This window comes from Toxorhynchites rutilus, chromosome 2 (assembly GCF_029784135.1).
Source record: "Toxorhynchites rutilus septentrionalis strain SRP chromosome 2, ASM2978413v1, whole genome shotgun sequence".
NCBI lineage: Eukaryota > Metazoa > Arthropoda > Insecta > Diptera > Culicidae > Toxorhynchites > Toxorhynchites rutilus.
The window spans coordinates 106,679,369-106,701,774 of NC_073745.1; the positions used below are offsets into that span (position 1 = coordinate 106,679,369).

Genomic DNA, 22,406 nt, shown 5'->3' on the forward strand with positions numbered 1-22,406 from the left:
ACAGAAGCGCTTACTACCACTATTGAAGCAGCACGAGGGCCCGACCATCTTCTAGCCGGATCTCGCTTCGTGCCACTATTCAAAGGACGTGTTGGAGTGGTACGAAGCCAACGGGGTCACCTTCGTGCCAAAGGAAATGAACCCGCCCAACGCGCCGGAGCTTCGCCCAATAGAGAAATATTGGGCGATTATGAAGCAGGCCCTCCGGAAGAACCCAAAAGTTGTCAAATCGGAGGCGGACTTCAAGAGAAAATGGATTTCTGTTAAAAAAAAACTACAACCTGACTTTGTACAGAACCTTATGGACGGGGTAAAGAGGAAGGTGCGGGCATACGGGCTTGGGCTCGAAGTATGATTAAAAAGAAAATGCCAAAAGTTGTTTAATAGTTTTTTTTTACTGTCTAAAATTTTCAAAAGGATCGGTCTACTGGGCGAATTTCTACAGCGTTTTTTCCGTGATGCAATTTGATGTGACACACCCTTTACTATTATTCTCATTAAATTTGATGTTGTGTTTGTCTATATTGATAACTGTGAACCGTAATTAAACATTTAATTTTCTTTTATATATTTTACTGTGCTTTTTTCAAAGGGTCTTGACCCGCTTGAAGCACATGTACTGTTGTTTTCTCCCTTTATTGCTTTAAATTTCTTTAGTTTAGCTCAACCGTTTAGTTTCTATTTTTGTTTGTTATTTCGTTATTTTATTGGTTGAGTTCAGTGTTTCCACTATCAGGGGCTCACTGTAGAGCTTTTTGGTCTCGATGTTTCACAGAGTTTGTCAAAAATAGTTTTACCATCTTGTAAATTCTGTACATGACTTCTATTTCATATGAAAAAATTAAAAAGAAATTAAAAACATGTATTTTAGATATTACAAATTAAAGTATTTTTTTGTAAATAAAAAAATAGTACTAACTTTTTTTCAGTGTATATTTTCTCACGTTTTATCGGCAATACTCTATAACTCTTTCTAAACACTATTTCGGTACGACTCATAGTTTTTAAGATATAAATTATCAAAGATTTCTCTTAATAAAATCGATACGCCCTTTCCAAAAGTTACACTTGAGTCAAAGCATTCCCAAATGCTGTGGAAAACTCATATTTCCTCCAAACCAAACGGAATACAAACTTTCGTTCGAATCAAAAATACAAGTTTTAAAAATTTACATTTTTAGTTCGATTTCATTTGGAATTGCACGATGGTAAAAAGTAGTGGCTAATGATGGCCAGTAGCTTGAATGATGCATTAATTCATTCACTATTTTTTAAATGAATGAGTCTTTCATGCAAAAAACGAAACGAATTAAGTTGCTGTGGCCTATTGTGTTTAGTTTTTTTTTTTTGGTGGCGTGTCCCGTTTTCAATCCTGGACTATTTGGGCAGATTACCCATATGGTTCAACTCCCACCATCCAAGATTGATTCATCTGGATGAATTCGTTCCTATGAGTTCGGCTCATTGTTATTTTCGTCTTATACTGAAATGACTGAAATGATAATAAAGGAATCCTCAATGCCGATCGGAGAGCTTTCCCTATAAATTTCTTTGGAGAACAAATTTTCGGTCTAAGAATGGTTCCCCTCTCTTGCAGAAGAAGCGTAGGAAAGCATGAACAAAGAAATTTTGATTATTATGACTACTGACTGTATATTTGCAAACGTTGAACAAAATAAATTAAGCATGCCCCTCCATACCAATATAGAAATAACTGGTTTGGAGAGTCATGGTGGTTAGTTGTGATTTTCCATTGGGTTGAACAATTTTTTTGACTAAAGAGCATTTTCTAAAAAGACGTATGCGACGTATGGAAATTTTTGTTTATCCCTTGGAATAACTAGGGAAAAAAAAGGACCTCTAAATTCTCTAAATGCTGAATTTTCCACGGAATGTACAGTATCCATCTAAAACATGGTTTATTCGTCTACCTTCAATATGTTTTGAACAAGTTTCGAAAATTGTGTACATTTTCGACAAGTATTTAAAATTGACAAAAAAAAGTTTATAGTTTTCTATTGAAAATGAAACTTGATGTACTAGAATTGAATCGAAATTGAATAAGAGGTAGTTATTTGAAGTAGAGCTGAAATTTATGTTTTACGAACATAAAAAAAGCCCCACACAGAAACATTCGAAATGCTGTTTAAATGCTCAGATGGAAACTAGATGGAAAATAACCTAATGTGTAAGAATACTCTAACAAATATTAAAATATGAACATAAAAATTTAAGTTTCTTGCCGGCCACTGTGCAGCGGTTAGGCTCCGTTCTGCCATAAAAGAAGGAAACTTGAACGCTTATTTCGAAATGAAACATGGGTACAGCTGGCTCTACGGGGAAAACCTTTGTTTTCTCAATCCACAAACGGTCTGGTTCAAATTCTTAATTAAGCCGAGGCGCAGCGGTGGATACTAAACATCACGGAACTATACCCAGCCTTGGTGAACCAAACCGAAATCAGAGAGTATCGTAGCGGCGAATCAGACATCGTTAATCGCATGGGACTTGGTGTGATCGCCTCTTTTCCATTTCCAGAATCCTAAAGGTAACCACAACTGAGAGAGATATCCGGATGAGGTTCGAATATCAAAAGGTGAATGACTTTCGTTCTCCGAATACTAATCTCGCGACGTGTGCCACCAATTGGAATGATATGATGCCACGTTTACCGAACAATTTTGTTGCTGACTGTCAGCTATCGACTTGAATGCGTCTCTCAATTCATATTGGCAGTCACTTAAATTAGTGATTCGTGTCATCCAATCACTTATTCATCAGCCATTCAATCCATCTTCGCCCACCGAACCACACCGGCTCCATCCTCATGACGTTTGAATATTGTCCAGTTGCTCGTTTCGTTTAATAGTTAAATGCGCTTTCAATGTAACAATTACGGGAGCCGACTGATAAGACAGCATAGATTGCACACCACATTCAATAGTTGAATGCAGCATAGAAGCATACCCCGGGGCCAGCTTTCACATTCACATGCTGTCAACTGCTGCTGATGTTGGCCTAGATACACCGAAATAGATTTCAATGGAAATGTTTTTCGCAGAGTGACGTTTTATAACAACATAAATCAGTGTCTATATTTATATACCGACTGAGTGCTTCACTATAACACCATTTGCGATGCACTTCACTCCCGCGCACCCAATCGATCGAAAGATTCGCACCGAAATGGGAACGCGGAAAAAAAGCTCCAACCCCCAAAATATGGCCCACAGCGGGCCCCGATCGCCCCGAAATAAATAAACGCTGGCGTTAATGTAGTAATTAAATTAAATTGCCGTGTTAAATTCGCTCCACATCAGCATTAATTAATCGAACGGATGGTTCTTTTCTTTGGCCCATTCATTGGCCCCCGGTGAGGGGAGTGTTGACACCACCGCAGCCTCATAGCCCTGTGGCTTCCTCCGGATCAGCGGGACAGCGGAGAATCATTAATGTAATCACGAGCTAAGCTTTTTCGAAGCGCACACTTTGCCCGGGAAAACCTACCGGATTGTACACAAGCGAAATAATAACTATAAAAAATTTCTTTGTTGAATTTACTGTGAATTGCTTCGAACGCGGCCCCACAAACCACAGTCTCTGTGAACCACCGCCAGAGCTGTCATTTACTTTACAAAACCACAATATCAAAAAGCAAACATTCGAAGTCAATCGATACAGCGCTTGCCTTGGGTATCTTACTTGGGCAACTTTGTCACGTGTGCGGATTGTGGGTTGAAAACATGATTGCGGATTGAACGGTTCTGGGATTCAGCTCCACGGGAACTTAAGAGATTCACATTCGCATTTCAATTCCAGCCCGCTTCCCTGCCACACTCCCCGCCCACGAACAGAGCGGGGAAATGCATACGTGATTAAGCACAAAATCAAATTCAGATTTGGCGAAGGTTGAGCGACCAACATGGATGACATTGAGTAGGGTGGTTTCGCACTGTTTTGGGTTGGTTTCGGGTTTTGCGACAGCGCGAGGAACCCACCCTAGTCATGGATACAATCCGGGCAAAATTTCTCCTCACATCGCGGCACATTTCTGTGATTGTTTGCTTGCGACACATTCCGAGTCCCCCCTCCATCCGGGAAATGTCGGCTGGCGGAAGCAATTTCAATCAAAATGATATCAGAATAATTGAAATGCACATGTAAGAATGAATAACATCGCGCACCGGGAGTGCATTCGCGAGTACAACGCTAGGATTACACAGGCCGTCATTCAAAACGAGTCCGATCGCATCCCACCGGGGAACACCCCATCGCAGGATCGCTCGTACCCTGTCCGATTCCTCGGCCTCACCCTTTCCGGGCGTAATAACGAATATTGACTGCTCCGAACTAATTTAGTGCAAAACAAGCATTAAACATACTGATTAGCAGCAGTTTCTAACCAGGATAAATTGGAGGGTCGGATTAGCTGCGATTTGTTATGAATTTATGGCCGAACTGCTGGAAGGCTTTTTGTGGGAATGTCGGTTAAAGGAGTGAGTGGCACAAGAAGAGAAGCAATTATCTGTCTAGCTGGAAATGCTGACTTTTGTGTACCCATCATCAGGCAAACCTAACTCGATGGAAGCGTTTCGAAGAAAAGCAAATTGTGAACAGATCTGAGCCAATCGTGCTCTGTGGAGGCTCTCTGATCGGATGTGTATTTACAGGCGGCTTCTTCTTCGGAAGGAAAAGCCACGAGTTAGTGTGCGAGCGGATATTTTGGATATTCTATTCGCTATTCTTCCCTCCCGTTTGAACGGCATTCCTATGGTTCGTGGGAAGCTGCTACTCGAGATTGGCAGGGAAACCCGTTTCTCTCGTTGTTCGTTGTTTAGACAAAAGGCGCAAGAGAAACAAAGCTGTTGGGACGAAATAGCGCTTAAGATTTACATAACGATTGAAGGGTATGAATATTTGAATGATTCGATTTAGGGGGAGGTCTCGTAGAGTGTACGTGTTCTTTTCGAATTGAAGGTTTCGGGGGAGAGAAGGAAAACAATAGCACAAATTTATGGAACCAGTATTATTAACGATTGTACATATTATTGATTGCAGCCTGAGCTTGATATTTCTAAAATGCGTATTCATGATGCTATGTTTTCGTTTAAATATGATGCCAGGAGAAATGAAATGAAATCGATGCTACAAACATTTACTAAAATAAATCTGTTCGAAGCAAACAGTGTGTGTATATAAGTGAAGTTAAACTTTTTAAAACAGTGGTCCTTCTCCAAACAAATGATCTTTGGATCAAATATTGAAATAGTAAGATTCTCTTGGAGAATATGGCTTTGATTTTGTTTTTTTCTTGTGTTTTTTTTTATTTTTTATATATTCTATTCATTTCAATATCAAAATCAATTTTCTTAACACTATGGTATGCTTTTTTTATTTTATGCTACTTTTGTTTCTTTTTGTCGTCTGGAATGGGGATAAGTTTATAATAGGCATGTACCTCCAAGCATAATCTCCGTTACGGGTTTTGATACTACGATGGCTTTAGAAATGAAGGAATAGAATGTGGGAGTTGATCCCAATTGAATAGCTCAACCATTTCCCTGGCGGGTCTTGTTTTGTTTGGTGGAACATTGTCATCAAGAAAAAAAACTTTGGTCGTTTTCGGAGCAGCGCACGGTTCAAATCGATCAATTGTTTTCGGTAACGTTCAATTGAGACAGCTTCATCGCTTCTCTTCATGTAAAGAATCCTCAACTTTCAAGAAAAAATATAAAAAAATCGCCCTCTAGAACAAAGTCGTGTAAACTATAAAAAAAAACAAATACAATCAATAATTACGAAAATAAAATCATTTTTTGTTCCAAAAAAGACTAGCTAACTTTAATTTGATATTTTGATCATCTGAATCAATCATTTTTGGAAAAAGGGGAAAAATTCATTTTTCGAACCACCCTAATGAAAAAATAAAATAATACGGATCTAATATTTTGCGATAAGGAACAATACTACCACTTTTCACGAAAATTTGAGAACCACTACATCGGTTTGGCTTGGAATGGATCAATTTCTGATTCATATCCAAATTAAATTAAAAATTTTATATCACAAATTTTAAATTCAAAATGGACGCTGCTGTGTTCGCCAATTCAGTGGTTCAATGTAACAACTACCCGGATGCGACAGATACCAGAACTCATCAAATACCCGAATTCAACATTTACCCGAATGTGATGTTGATCCGAATGAAGAAGGAAAAATTCCGACAAATCAGATTATGAGTTTTGGGAAATATCAGGATAATAAATAGGATTCAATCAACACAACATAGAAATTAACAAAAATACACAGTAAAATGAAAAGTTGAAATGATGAAATCCGAAAATGATGTTCACTTCCCTGATTTATTTTTAGAAATTTGTACATGCCTCTTTCCTTTCCGTATCGCTTCCTTTAAGGCTAAGAGATCATTTAGTAATGAACGCGGGCTTTGGGATATTTTTTCGAAAATGAAACAGGAAATTTTAACATAGAAAATATAAAGCATAAATATCTTGAAAATGGGAAAGGAAAACGTTACGATCGTTTAAGTTACGAATCGTTCATTCTGAGAGTCGCGTAGGATTTATACGATTTTATACGATCTGCTACGATTTGCGATTAAATGCTCCTCTAATTTACTCAAAAATTTGAAAAATCTGCTATAAAAAACGACTGAATGTATCAATATGAAACGTTCACAGATGTTTAGGGAATACACTAGTTTAAAAAATAGTCTGCTAACATTAGAACTTATTGCGATATTTGCAGAATTACAGTGGATTTTTTAAAGCACTATAAAAATCCTTTTCTTTTGAAATCGGTGCAAAAATTTTAAATATTTTTTTTTTGTCAAAGTAACAAATTATCCTTGTGCAGAATTTATTTAAGTTTTCAAAACTGTCTTTCTATTTGCGGCGCAACGGTTGGTTATTCAATTATTCATCATCAAAGACGAAGAGGTAATTATATTTAAAAATATGTACGTAAAATATTCTAACATCTGAAAGCTGTAGCTTCAAAACGATGTGCATCTCATCGATATGCGTTGATTTTTCACGAAGTTACAGCAAAATCACTTAAAATTTCCGACTTCGCACTCTGTTCCTCTAAATTTTTTGGCGAGTTTATAAACTAAATCAATTTTTCATTACCTTGAAAATATAATAGTCAACTCTGCTTTTTCTCGTTTTTGCTCTTCCCACGCAATACACAAGTTTTTGGATACCAGCTATTGTACAAATGTGATTATTTTGATAACGCTTATAAGAATTAAATACAAGGATACCTTGTAATAAAATAAAGCACAGCAGATTCGGGTAAATGTTACATTTGAGTAAATGTTTATTCGGATAAAAGTCCCATTAGGGTACCTGTCGCATTCGGATATTTGTTACATTCGGGTGTTTGGAATTTGGATGAATGTCTTTCAGGTAAATGTGACATAATCTTTTGTTATCACTCGGAGAGATGCTATTCCTTTGTTCAGCAAGTGTAGTGTTTTATTTTCTAAGTCTCAAAGGAGTTCCATGATCGATTGATCGAAATCTCCATTGTTTCAAATAACAAATTGTCAGAATGAAAAAGTTTTAAAATTTTTCTCATTTTCAAGAAGCAAATAACAAACTATTTATTGACTGCGCGTATGTGTTGTACTTTTTTTAAAATCGGATGTTCGATATGTATCATGTTATGTCATGTTATGCCAATGCAAAACTATTTTGTTGCTCAATTGTTTGAATAACTCAACAACTTTTTTTTACAATTTTCAAAACTCCAAAAATTTCTGGAAAAGAAATGCTCAAAAATCAAACTGATTCGCTCGGTGGTTCAGAAGGAAAAGATCGATTCGGTTTGGTTTCGTGAATTCGAAACCTATCGAATATTCCGGAATGTGTTTTGTTCTTTTTCATTACTATTTCCGGTTTCACGAATAATGATCCGTATGTTAATTCCCGCCGCGTGGAATTCGAATTAGTCTTCATCGACTGTTTTTTCGTAAGTCTGGTTCCTTATAAGTTGGCTACAACTGGGCTTCAAATATACTTAAATCTATTTGAAACACGTTTCATGGTTCAATACTGCAAGGCTTGCTTGAACTCAACGTAATTCAGAAAATCATTCACGAACTGCTGAAGACCAGGTACACAGATAACACTATTCGGGCAGCTCACTATTGCAACTATTGCCAAACTAGCGTTGGCAGAAAAAAAATTCAGCTTTGGCAGATAAAATGCTTTTTCTTGTTCTGAAAGGTGAAATGTACAAATAAAAGCTTTTTCAAAAGCTTTAAAGCTTTAAAAGCTTAAAATTACAAACGATATCAACGGGGATCGAACCAAGGCCGGCTGGAATGCAAGTTTTGCACAACCCCGCTGTACACATAGCTACTGGTGCTGTTGCAAAAAAAGAGTTATAATATTACACCTCATTATAAAATGAAGTTGGAAAGTGTTTTCTAACATTAAAAAGGAGAGCATTAACGTGAATCTATATTCTTCTCGATCTGGGCCATGTATGTAGCAAAGTACAGTGGGACCTCGATTATCCGTGAGCGGTTTATCCGCGAAAGCGAGTTCCATAGTAATGCTATGGACTTTCCCGGAAATTATCAGTGAGGTGTAGGATTTTGCATTTTTGTTTTGGTCATGACTTTCACATTATTTGACTTCTGGTGTACACAACCTTATAGATGGATAGTTCAATGATTTCTTTATTGATAAAACATAGTTATCATGCTGAAATATTGTGTTTGCATCTCGTTTTTAGTCATTGATTGCGGTGGCCTAGCCAGACTATTCCGCGGATAATCGGGGTTCTACTGTATGCCAAAAACCTTAATGCGTGCTTATTTGCAATGTGTCTCTTGTTTCGCTTGCTCATATTGATCTTATATTGCTATACCATACATATTACACAAATGCTATACCGGAATTCGAGAGTAGCACATTTTTTGTTATTTTAATGCGATAAATCGGGATTCCAAAATATGTGCAAAAATTAATTATGATAAGGTCATAAGCATATACTGAGTACATGAAACCAGAATTCATGTTTTGACATTTCGCAAATTATATTAACTCTAAGCAAAATAAGTTTTACTCTGCACCATAGGTTTGTTTGGACATGTCGACTTTTGTGCCAGGAAGGAAAGATTCACAGTCAGCATTGATTTTATGCTACCTTTTGAAGAAAATTGCTGCATATTAGGATCGAAAGCATCGAACATGGCCTTGGAAAATCAAGAAATTTTTGAAACATTAGGTTCAAGGAATCAGCAATGGTAATTTTGACGTAAGAAATGAAGAGCGTGGAAAATCCCCGAAAAAGTCCGAGAACTGTGAATTGCAAGTCATTTTGAATGAAGGTGACACTCAAACGCAAAAACAATTCGTGGATCAGTTGAAGCGAACTAGAAAAAATAAAAAAAAACACAGTTTCATAAAATAAAGTTTGATATTTTCGTTACAGATTTGCAAAACTGCAATTTCAACCTCATTTATACCGGTGTCGAAGTTAACACCAAATTGCGTATGCTGGACAATGAACTTTTAGCAATCATTAACAGATATGCCCCTCCTAAAAAAAAAGGATTTATTGATTCGACCGTCCCTTAGAATAACTCACAAGTGACTAATCTTTACAATAAGCGATCTAATGCTTGGGATAAATGGTATTTTTCAACAATTGAACCCTAGCCTTCCGTCTACGAAACTATGGAAAATCATAAACCGTTTAGGTGTTACCAAAACACAAAATTGAGGAGAAGTCGGAGACTTGCGTTGCGTAACGGCAGATTCATTAAATGGTTTTTTTTATTTCTGATTTGTTCCCGGTATCATTTTATGAAGAGCCTGAAATAAACTACTTTTCAAACTTTACTTTCAGGTCGGTTAGCTTTGATAAAATTTTACAGAACTCAATCTCGCCAGTTATGAGGCAATCGGTTATGATTAAACTAGCCTAACAAAACTGAAGAAAGTATCTAACGGACATTGGGGGTAATATGGACAGGTGGTTGATTTGTATAGTTACATTTTGAATTTCAGATTTCTGTTGATGAGAACACCTTCTACATGTTATTGTATAATATTCAAGCCACTCTATGCCAATAAATACTGATCAAAAATGGAGAAGGGAAACAAAAACCGAAATTCATACATTCATACATGTAATTTTAGCTGCTTCGATATTAGGCATTTGAAGCATATTGTTGAAAAAATTAACAATGATGTAGGGTAAAGTGACCAGATGGCCAGAGGTCTAACGCGGGACGCCAACAAAAAAAAAGTACGTTATGTGACAATATACAGGGTGGACTCGATTATATATAATCTCCGATTTATTCCCACTGTGTGTAATCGAACCCTGTATATAATCGAGTCAAACAAATTTGTTTTGTTTCTTTTTTATACATGCAGGCAAAACTGTTTTTGTGCGATCGAATTTTGTGCAATTGCTGTGCAATTGCAAGCCCCGATTTCATAATAAAATCGAACAAAGAGATTCACACAAACGAGGAATTGCACAAAAAGGGATCCCACAAAAACAGGTTTGCCTGTATATGGTGGCAATATTTTTGCCGCTGTCTTGTAAGTTCACTTCATTGCCAGTATAAAATAAACTTTGTAGAAATTAAGACAAAAAGGGTTTATTATTCTATTATTCTAGTGAAAAACTTATCAACTTATTGGATTTTCAACGAATTTCAACATAATTTTCTGTAGGCGTTTTAAAAACGCGGGTTGTTTACATAAAAATGACTGCCAAATGAATATCCTACACTTTCAGCAGCCTTAGAAAAATTGAAGTATAGTCAGATACTTTTAGAAGTCGTCAGTTAAAAAAAAATAAATAAAAACACTATCCCAAGTGCAGGGACGAAAATAATGATTGTGGGAGACAATATAGTTGCCACTGCTTTAACGTGGGTTAACGTATCGACAATTGGTTGTGATTTTTCGGTGATCCAGACTTTATTTACGACTGAAAAAAAATGCTAAATTACAGCATTTGTACCTGGTGAGCACAATGCGAATTCTACAATTTTCTTTAAATTAAAATTTACCATTTTTTTCAAAGTGCTTAAAAATTTCGGCGCATTGCTCAACAGAACACGAAGCCAGAACATTCATTCCAATCATTTCCATTTTTGTGGGATCACATAATAATGTTGACTCAAAGAGAGAGTGAACTAAAATTAGCTTTAATTTTTTTTGTCGAGAGATTTGACAAACGCGGGACGTTCCGCGGGACAGAATCTGACGCGGGACATTTTACTAAAACGCGGGACTGTCCCGCGAAAAGCGGGACGTCTGGTCAGTTTAATGTAGGGAGAATTATAAATTGGAGTAACAGGAATGGACTTAAATTAAATGCCAAGAAAACTCAGACGATAATTTTCAAGACTTCTTTTGCAATAAGCCTGTAGCCCACCACTAATGAAGGTAGACCAGGTATTGATTCCTTATTCGAGGAGGTCAGGAATCTGAAAATTTTAATGGATTGCCACCTCGATTGGAGAGCTCAAGTTAATGACACTTGCAAAAAACATTTTTTTCGGTCTTCATCGGTCGGTTTTACTGCTAGACTCTACACCAGAACACCAACGACTCCAACTAATCAAATTATTACTCATTCCACTTTTCAACTACACTGATGGTTCATGTTCTTCAGTCTCTAGTTGGAACGTAACTAAATTAAAATTGGAATTCAACTCTATCACGAGATAATTATTTAACCTCCCTCGTTCAGAACACATAAGTATATTCACTTACACCAGAATTTTGGGTATTTCTTTCGAAAATTACCTAAAATTAAGGATGTGTTTTCAAACTAACAGGATATTAACTGGAGCTCCATCATATTTACAAAGTTTTTTTTGTGTACTTGAGATCTTCACGATCTACGAATTTGATGGTTTCAAGAAACAGAACGGCGTATGAAAAAAAATCATTCCGCCAACGTGCTATAATTTTATGGAACAACCTTCCTTTAAGCTGCAAACGTGCTTCTTCATATTCTGCATTCAAAAGATTGTGTAGTCAATATTTCGTTCTGAATGAACTAATCGTCATATTAGTTTAGTGTATACCTTGAGAACCGTTTGGGTTATTCAAACTAAACTTTGGTTGTATACAAACAAATAAATAAATAAATAAATAAATAAATAACTAATAAATAAAAAAATAAATGAATAAATAAATAAATAAATAAATAAATAAATAAACTTCAACTTAATGTATCATCAACATCGCGTGGTAGCAATGATACATCGATTGCTACAAACCAAAACCTATATATACTGGTCGCTTTCTATTGTCATCCAGGATAAAATTTTGTAGGATCGTTCAGAACAATTTACTGTGAAAAATGAATTAAATAAAATTATTAAGTAGAAATTAATGTAAGAAATTAGTGGATTATTAAAAACCGTGCTTCATATCGTGAAAAGAAGTTTCACAATCCAACGGAATCGGCAGGACTGTACCGGCGATCAACCTTCTTACTTTGGCGGGACATTTAACATCATCCAATCGGAATCCAATCGGCAACCCAATCGAGCTATTGAACAAAGTCCTATCACACAGTGCAAAACCGGTCAAGGAAACTATTAATTTCAATTCTTACAGCTTGATGAAAGGTTTCCATCTAGAAAAGGACAGTTATTTTGGGGTAGCAACCACAAATTATCAGAGAAATGGAAAAAAATGTATATCTATCAATGGAAACTTCTCCGAATAAAATATAGTTTTTCGTGTTAATGCAACAAAAGTGTGTTTTCTCCGAAATGTACCAGTTTTGGTTTGATTTCATATGTACCCTTGGCACAAAAATATTTCCAATAAGTTTTTCCCACGACATTTGTTTGAATCCTCTATGAATCCCTAACACGTTGACTGCCCCGTCAGACACCGGTGACTGTCAGTATAACATATGGTAATAAAGGTAACTAATATAAGCCTATAAGCTTATAAGCACTCCCTTTCGAACAAAAATAACCTCCACTACGATAAGAAACGATGGCTCTAATACGCTTAAAAATTCTCATAAAGTCACTATAAAACCGTGGCACTCAACGTGTTAAACAAATTCCGAAATAACCAATATGTGGCGTGCAAGCTAAATTAGGAAGTGACTGTTGCCTTCAACCGACTTTTAACTAAGCATAAAATTATCATTCGAAATACCGTCCATTTCATCAGATCTGTCTCTCTGCGACTTTATTCTGCGGAACTTTGGGTTAGTTTCTTATTCAGGTACGATATCAGGAACGATACTCCCGTATAAGAAAGCACATTCCGCTGGCACTGGTACTTATACATTCTGGAACTTCCAACAGACATGTTATTCGACACCAGAATTTCAGCCAAATGCTAACGACAGATTGATGCGAGTAAAGCAATGGGCTGGGAAGTCGAAGTGGCTCAGAAGTATCCATTCCCATTGAAGAAGATATTATATTTTGGCAATTTATGTCGTGATATAACACCGACATAATTTGCTATGCAAACAGCACACAGATGACGACGTTGAAGATCCAAACATTGTTGCGTTGCCCCGGAATATGATACCAAGCTAAATCTGTGACCCGTTACGAGGCTCCGAAATTGTTATTGTATGTCAGCGATATAACACTCATTACTATCGGAAAGGTTCCCATCTACTTCCTCCACTCGCCGGAAAACGTAGAGCAATACACACTCTGATGCATTGGCCCGCCTGGTGTCAGTTCCATGGAAATCCGAAATTGCATAAATTATAGACACAATCTAAATTCAGCCACCGGTTGAAACGATGCTCTGACCCCGTGTGCCGAGCGCCGCAGGAAGGTCCGCTAATGGAGGTTGTCCCTCTGGCTCGGAGCTGCCAGATACAACCTTGTGGTGGTCGCTTGAAACGCTTCCGCTGGCGTTGAGACATATGTGTAGGCCGGGGGTTGGTTAGCTGTTGGCACTAATCCTGTTTTCGAGATCGCGTGGGGCGCTCGGGTGCCCCGTGTGTGCGCGCTACATGTTCCGAGCGGGAAGAGCGACTTCCGGATTGCCATGGGGAGCCGGTTACAGGTCGGATATTAATGCACGACGGACCGACGGAATGAGATACTACATGCGAATGTATGGCCTTGGTGAAAACGTTGTACACAGCGAGGTAGCGAGGGAAACGCTCCAATTTCACTTCCTGCCATAGAATAGCTAAGCCCTGATTCTTCCACTCTCAATTTCGATGTACTTTTAAAGGTAGGTCTTTCCGTGGAATAGCACCCACGGCATTGTTAGGCCGTGTTACTATCCCGATGTTTTTTACCATTACAGTAAAGAATCACAGAACTTATTATCGATTGAAGGCAGAGATTTATCTTCATGCAATAAACATTTTAGGCTGACGTCACTGGCGTCCGTTGTTTTCTAACTTCGCCCGGGACAGACTTTAATGTTGGACCCGTTGAATTATTGATTGGATGGTTTCTTACCCTTTCGATAAATAAATCAAGCCAAGCCAGCAGGGGTGATGTGTTTGGGTTCTTAAAGTTTCATTTCGGGGAAAGTTTACCTTCTCAGATCAAACGACAGCAATTTACCTGGAAGAAATAAGAAAACAAAAACAAACAAGATTAGTCTGGGGCACTCAGGTGCAAACATGTGTTTGCATTGTGTAATGCTCTAACCCGACAAATATTGGTTCGCTAGCATAAGTCTCTGTGTAAGGGGGTAATCAATCTTTCAGCAATTGTCGAGTAGGTGAAAACATGTTGAATAACTTTAACTCGTGAACAGTATGCATATTCTCGGGTCACCTCGAGAAACATTCTCCCCAGTCTCAATACCGCTTTACAAAGATTCGTTTTGTTCATTACAGCTTCCTTCCCTTCTCGGAACTGCTTTCCCCATCAGTTTGAGAGGGCTCACGTTCGGAAACGGCTGTAGGAACGTATTTCCATGAACAGAAAGTTCCACCCGAGATGAAATAGCCCACCCTATGCACCCACTTCTAATGATGATTATTATGGTAAGTACAATAGTGAATGATGCTATTTACCTGTATCCAGAGCAGTTGGTCGTTTCGGGTGAGAAAAAAGCACCAAAACACCCGACCGAAACCGTACCAGGTCTCAGTGTGTATCATTACACTTATTACGCCATTTCACAGCATTTGTGCAATTCCACGAAAATACAATTCGTGAGCTGAAATGCTACCAACATACAGGCTCTTAACTTTGCGTATGGTGTAGAAATTTTGCTTACGTGAAAAAGCGGCTTCTCGAGTGTGATGCTTGAAGCTTGCGAAAGAAGTCGATACTCTTGAGAGGGAATCCTTGGCGGTTGTTTGGGAATGAAACAAAACATCATACTGTGTTCATATAGCAATTTATGTGACGAAGCTTTCAGCAGGAAAATATGTAGGTTCGATTCAATAGAAATACAAAACAAGGAATTCATTGCTCGCGCTTGAAATGTACTATTCTATTGCGATTCAAACATTGAAAATGTAATTTCGACACGACTCGCAGGAACCAAATTGGATGTGACCATGCGATTATCTTATGAAATTATCACATGCCCAGAATGAAGTAAATGTTGAAAAACAATCAAAATCATACCTAAGAAGCCCCCGGTTCAAATCATTAAAAAAATGCAATATATTTTATCAAAATGCTGTTCATTACCGATACATAAAGATAAATTCACATCGTTGTCATGTGATATGAAAGTAACCTTGGTTGACTATCGAGATCAGACGATCTCAATCAGTGCAAAATAAGGCCAAAGGAGATATTAGGTGTACCGATAAGTTTCTTCGGTTTTACAACAGATGCCGTAACTTGATTATTGTTCCAGTGAATCAAATTTCCAGACATTCGTTGGAAAGATATGGTCATTGCGTGTCTTTTTCAGTATATGTCAAAAATTTGAACCGTAAACAGCATAGACGAGACCAACGAGAGTGTTTAAGTGTTACAATATGAACAAAAAAGCTGCGAAAAGTCATGTGACCATGCTCCAACTGAGCGAACGTGTCAGACGTGGTTTGCACGGTTTTAGAGTGGTAATTTTGACTTGGAAGACGAAGAACGTTCCGGAAAAAGTTCGAAGATGAAGAATTGGAGGCTTTACTCGATCAACATCCGTCAAAAACGCAACAAGAACTTGTAGATACACTTGGAGTAGCTCAGCAAACCATATCCGATCGTTTGAAAGCAATGGGAATGATCCCAAAGATAGGATATTATTGGGTGCCGTATGAATTGAAGCCACGAGACTGCTCCAACGGCATAAAAGAAAGGGTTTTTGGATAGAGTCATTACTGACGATGAAAAGTGGGTCCATTACGACAATCCTAAACGTCAAGTAACGTATGGATACCCCGACCATGCATCAACATCGACGGCCGCGCGGTATATTCACGGTCAGAAGGTTATGCTGTCTATTTGGTGGGACCAGCTGGGTGTGGTGTACTATGAGCTGATAAAACCGAATGCGTTTGAGCCATGCACTGAATGAAAAACGGCCACAATACGAGACACGAGACAACAAAGACACGATAAAGTTATTTTGCAACACGACAATGCTTTGCCACATGTCGCGAAACCGTTCAAAACATACTTGGAAACGCTGAAATGGGAGGTCCTACCCCACCTGCCATATTCTCCAGACATTGCTTCGTCCGATTACTATCTTTTTCGATCGATGCAACATGGCCTGGTTGACCAGCACTTCTCCAATTTTGATGAAGTCAAAAACTGGATCGATTCGTGGTTAGCCGATAAACCGGCCGATTATTTCCGCAAAGGGATCCGTCAATTGCCGAAAAGAAGGGAACAATTTGTTACCATTTTTGCAGAATAAAGCTTTAATTTTTGAAAAAAAACCAAGAAACTTACCGGTTTTCCTATTACATTCGCATCATTCCGATTATGCACTTAATATTTTGTTAAAATAACTTTTAAAATTGACCACAAATATTAATTTTTAGTGTTTGACAACTTGCTGGAAGCTTTCGCTTCAATATGTTGTTCTTGTTCTTGTTCAATATTGGATTCTTGCACGCCACAGGAAATAATAAAACATAGTTGAGTCACTTGGCAAAATATGAAGTTGCAGTAATTCACCTTCTCCATGTCTGTTGGTTCCAAACACTTCCATTTCAGACTTTCGCTGATTCGCGTGGGATACCATTAGACCCAAATAATATTATTTTAGTTTCTGATCAGACCAATTACCTTCTTCCGGTCACCAATTGTCCAATTAATGTGATCTTCTGCTCACTTCACCCGCTTTTAATAGGTGAAAAAAGTTTTTTTTTTGTGATAAACAATTCAATAATTGTAAAATGTTAAGTAATGTTAAGTAATGTAAAATGTTAAAATTATCTAAACGCGCTAAATCTCACGTTTTGATTGGTTCAGTTCGTGCTCAAATTTTAACGTTCAAGACATGTACCTAGAATAACAGCGTAATACAAAGTGAATACATTAATACTACCGCGACTACAAACGTGCATTTTATTCTCAATACAATGAAAGCCTGAAGAGAAGTGAAATATTGCATCGTAAGCCTCACCCCTTTGAGGTTTTTTGCGACGAAGGACTACATCTTACATTAAGGGTGCCAAATCAGAAAACAGGTCACGTTTTTTATGAAATAAAGTTAACGCCAATAACTGTTTTCGCCGCGAACGGATTTTAACGATTTGCATACCAATCGAATTGGAAATTTTCTAAGATTTGTTTGATATGCTATACATTACAATCTCATAGTCTGTGATGATGAAATTGATGAAAATTGGAAGCATTCCCATTTCCCTATACATTTGTGTGCTTTCCCGAACAGAGCTGTCAAACAAGGGCAACTTATGCAGCCGCTAGAATAGAAACAACGAAGGGGGATAGCGAAAAGAGAATATTTGCGAGGAGGCGATCTGGCGTAGTGGTAACCTCTCACGCAAAGATCACGAGTTCAATTCTTACTCGCGACATTCTTCCTAAAATTGAGGTAAAAGTGACGAACCAACCGAAATGTGTTGAAAGTCACTATAATAGAAACAAAAAAAAATATTTGCGAAGTACACTCCACCCTTGCATAGTTAGTAAGCTGTCGCTAGCGTATAAGTATTGCATCTCCTCTGAGGAAAATTCTCAGAATCGTTCTGTGCTCGAAACAAGGAAGGTCGCTTATTTTGCTCGTTTTGTGTTTCATGTTTCCCCTCGAGCTGTGAACGCTAGCGAATATTTCGCATGAAGTGCATCTGACATTGCAATTAACACAACCATTAGGCCCATGGCAAAGCAGGCGCTTCTAGCCATCAGTGTTTGGCTTTGTGTGTGTTGCTTGTTCTCGTTGCGCGAAACTTAGAACTTGTTCATCTCCTGTACATGTGAATGGCACACCTTCGATACTTTTAGTTGCAACAAGCTCCTAGCTTTATTAACGGTTTTGACCGAGAGTCGAGAAACGATTTTTCATAAATGGTCATTCTCGCGATGTTTCATTTTTATCGCTGCAACTGTATGAATCTGTTAGATGCGTGTTTGATGCTTGTTGAATGGCGATGCACGGAAGATGCCTCTCGTCAATACTTATGTGATAGATACGGTTCAATTATTCAATTCAAGAGGAGATTCAATACAAAGGAGATCAATAACTTCAAATCTATCATTACACTTGAACTTACCTCAAAAAATAGGAAAGAATTATTTTCATCTCGATTTTTCCTAAAGCCGATCCATCAAATTTTAGAGAATTAGTGTTAGTTTAAAGATATGGTTGAGTTACCATAGATGATAGCAGAAAACAAGCACTACAAATGAGACTCATTGCACAATGGTCCAGGAGGTGCATTTAAGTGGAAATTAGCATTTAGAGCTCGACATTTATTCTCTAGACAAAAACCGTCTTCGACAAAGTTGTTATATATAATAGAGCGCTCCTTTTTATGTTAGCAAAAATAGGGTGACCAAAATTGACTAACCCTATTTTTGCAATTTTTGCTAAAAATCTAACTTTCTTATCTTTATACACCCAAAGTTAACTTTTAGCACATGTTCTGGCATCCCGATTTATTACATTAAATGATAACATAAAATATTCTACTCCCCAATACATGTATATCATTTGTATAATATATATGTTAGAGACAATATGAGGGAGCGAAACAGGAGACACATTTAAATGAAAGCATATGAAAGCTTTTCGTATAGTTTGCCAAATACACGGCCCAGACAGAGAAATATATATCCTCGTTCATGTTCTTCTTTATCGTCTTAGAAAACACCTTCCAACTTCATTTTATGATGAGGTGTAATATTATCACGTTCCTTTATAATAGCGCTGGCAGCTATATGGATAAGGTGGTCGTGTAAAGTAAATTTGCATTCCAGCCGGCCTTGGTTCGATCCCCATTGACGTCGTATGGACTTTTTTTGCACAATCCCAAATGAACAGAGAAAAGAAAACAGAAAGAGATGTCTGCACGCATACATACAAACCATTTTTAAGCTTTCAAAATAGCTCATTATTTGCGCATTTGACTCTCATGCACAGGAAACGGCATCTTTTCTGCCAAAGATGACATGTTTTCTGCCAACGCTAGTTCGGGTGTAGACAGAGATAAACATAGTTCGACAATGTTGTAGACCCAGTTATTTGAGACATCTTTGTAGAACAAAGATTTTCTCTATCTCTTGGAATAACCGATATAGCGCATTTTTTTTCATGTTGCGTTAGGGTCACCATTAAAAAAACCTGTTTTTTGCTCTAACTTTAATATTTCAAATTCTACATACAAACTGTCTTCAAAAGACCTTCAGAGCTCACTAATACAAATATTTTTCGATGCAAAACTTGTCAATATGTCAACTTTATTAAAAGTTATTAATATTTCTTCCCAAAAAAATACGCTCTTTGCAATTGTTCGTCATTCTTTCTGGGGCGAACATAAACAAAGTTTATTGGCGGCATTGGAAAGAGCAGAGTTCATTCTACACGATGTGTGATTTTTAAAACTATGTTATAACTATTTTTATAACTATGTAGAATTTAAAATATAAAAGTTAGAGCAAAAAAAAAAAACAGTTTTGTTCATGGTATTGTTCTTGTTTGCTGGAATTAAAATTGAAATCATGAGTTTTTGGGTAAAAACCCATCAATAACTTTGAGTAAGATTAAGATATTGACATGTTCTGCACCGCAAAATATTGGTCTTGATAAGCTCTAAGAGTCATACGAAGACAGTTTTGATGTAGAATTTGAAATCAATAAGTTAGAGCAAAAAAACGCCTTTTCATGGTTACCCTAATGCAACTTTGGAAAAAAACGCTTAATCCATGTAACTATGAAAAACCCGGTTATTTTACTCTAAATTTTATATTTAAAATTCTACATCAAAATTGTTTTCGTACGAATTTTAGAACTTATCAATACCAACATTTTGCGATGCAGAATTTGTCAATATCTTGATCCTGCTCAAGGTTATTGATGAGGTTTTACCCAAAAACCATGATTTCAATTTTAATTTACTCAAATACAAAAAATAAAATATCTTTGAAAATCACATATTATATAGAGTGATTTTTTTTCTTTCAAATTCCGATAACAAACATTTTTTATGTTTGCCCCAGAAAGAATGGCAAGAAATTGAAGAGAGCCTATTTTTTTAAAAGAAATATTAATAACTTTGTGTGAAGTTGAGATATTTACGAGTTCTGCATCGCAAAATGTTTTTATTAGTATGTTCTAAAAGTCTCTCGAAGACATATTGTATGTAGAATTTGAAATATAAAAGTTAGAGCAAAAAAACAGTTTTGTTCATGGTGACCCTAACGCAACTTGGAATAAAGGCGCTATATTAGTTATCTAAAGAGATTGGAAAAATCTTTGTTCTATGAAGATGTCTCAAATAACTGGGACTACAACATTGTCGAACTATGTTTACCTCTATCTATAGAGGTAAGAAAGTTAGATTTTTTATGTCATCGGAAATTTTGGTCACCCTATTTTTGGCAACATGAAAATGAGCACTTTATCATATGTAACAACTTTGTCGAAGACAGTTTTTGTCTAGAGAACAACCGTCATGCTCTAAATGCTAATTTACACTTAAATGCATCTCCTGGACCATTGTGCATTGGATTCGGGCTTTTGGAGTAAAAAATTACAAATGTATACTTTTTCCCTGCGATTTTTTAAGTCGATTCAGATAATTTTGCAGGATGAGTGTTGGGTAAGAAATATGGTTCAGTCCTTAGTTTTAAATTATAGAGATCAACTTCTATGAATCTACATAATTTGACTCGAGCTTTTCCTTTAATACCACAAAAATCCGAAAACATAATTTTGAGCTCGAACCCGTAGCATTGCGTTTATAATAGAATTAGTTTTGTTTCTAGTTAGGATTATTCATTCTGGTGAAAACTCACGTTAAAGGAAAAGCAACAATTTTCATAGAAAAAAGCCACCAGAACCAGTAACGCCTTGGCCGAGACTAGTGTACCCACAGATAATTTACACGACCTTGCCAATACCCAAGCCCATAAATTCTCCCCGCAACGTAATATGTCGGTTCGGATTCGATTGCTCTCGGGATGCTGCCCTCGCACACGCTCGGATTGCAGAAAGGATTTGAAATCGCATATTTTCCCAAATCCAACACATCTCAGCGGAACGAAAATTGGTTGCAAGAATCGCTGGTCACGTACCGGCCATCGTTCAATTTCACAACCACACAAAATCGAGTGGTTTACAAGCCCGTGGCCTCAGCATCCCTCCCCCCTCCTCTCGCTCGGATGCTCAGAAGGGGATGATGTCGCCGCCAGTCAAAGGGGGAGAGTGTAATGTGCTTCGGAGCTCTAATGTGTGGGGTTCAATTTCTGTGGAAAACAAGATCAAAAAGCTCTTGGCCACCAAAAACCTCGGAACTGCAGCAAATGGCTGTCTAACGCAATCAAGCAAATGGTTAAATTATATATAAATCAGCATAAATTTCCACTTGTGAGAGCTGCCTTGCAGACGGCGGCGGCGTCGTCGTCGTCGTCGCTAAGAAAGGAGTTTCTCGCCGGACAGATTCTATGCTTTCTTCGTTCGCTCCCTGTGGGGAAAGGCGGATGTGTAGATTTTCTCTTTGGTGTCGCTTTGATTATAACCTTCGGAGCAATTGCGGGTACCGCATTGGGATTTGTACGAAAGAAACCCACGAGAGAATGTTTTCTTCGTGCACACCAACCAAGATTGTGGAAGCGGAAATTCTGTCGCTCAGGTTGCATTTCTTATGTCGCCCCGACTGATTGAAGCCTTAAGGATATTATTATGATACGCTCTAATCTACCCGTTTCCGCTAGTCGTGAGTGGCTCCGGTGAATAGTCACGTTACGTATTATTACGTTGTGCTTACCAGATTCGGCAGCGAGAGACAAC

General features: G+C 37.5%; 1 protein-coding gene across 4 annotated transcripts in view; it reads right to left on the reverse strand.

Moving 5' to 3' along the window:
- The window catches only part of LOC129771832 (matrix metalloproteinase-2), a 475,554-nt gene that overhangs the window by 211,708 nt on the left and 241,440 nt on the right, over positions 1 to 22,406 (reverse strand). Inside the window, exon 3 of one of the 4 annotated variants that reach the window (XM_055775902.1) lies at positions 14,551 to 14,578. The exons of the other annotated variants lie outside the window; for them this stretch is intronic. Coding sequence (XP_055631877.1) covers positions 14,551 to 14,578 — 28 coding nt within the window. The remainder of the gene's footprint in view (positions 1 to 14,550; positions 14,579 to 22,406) is intronic. 4 annotated transcript variants of the gene reach the window in all.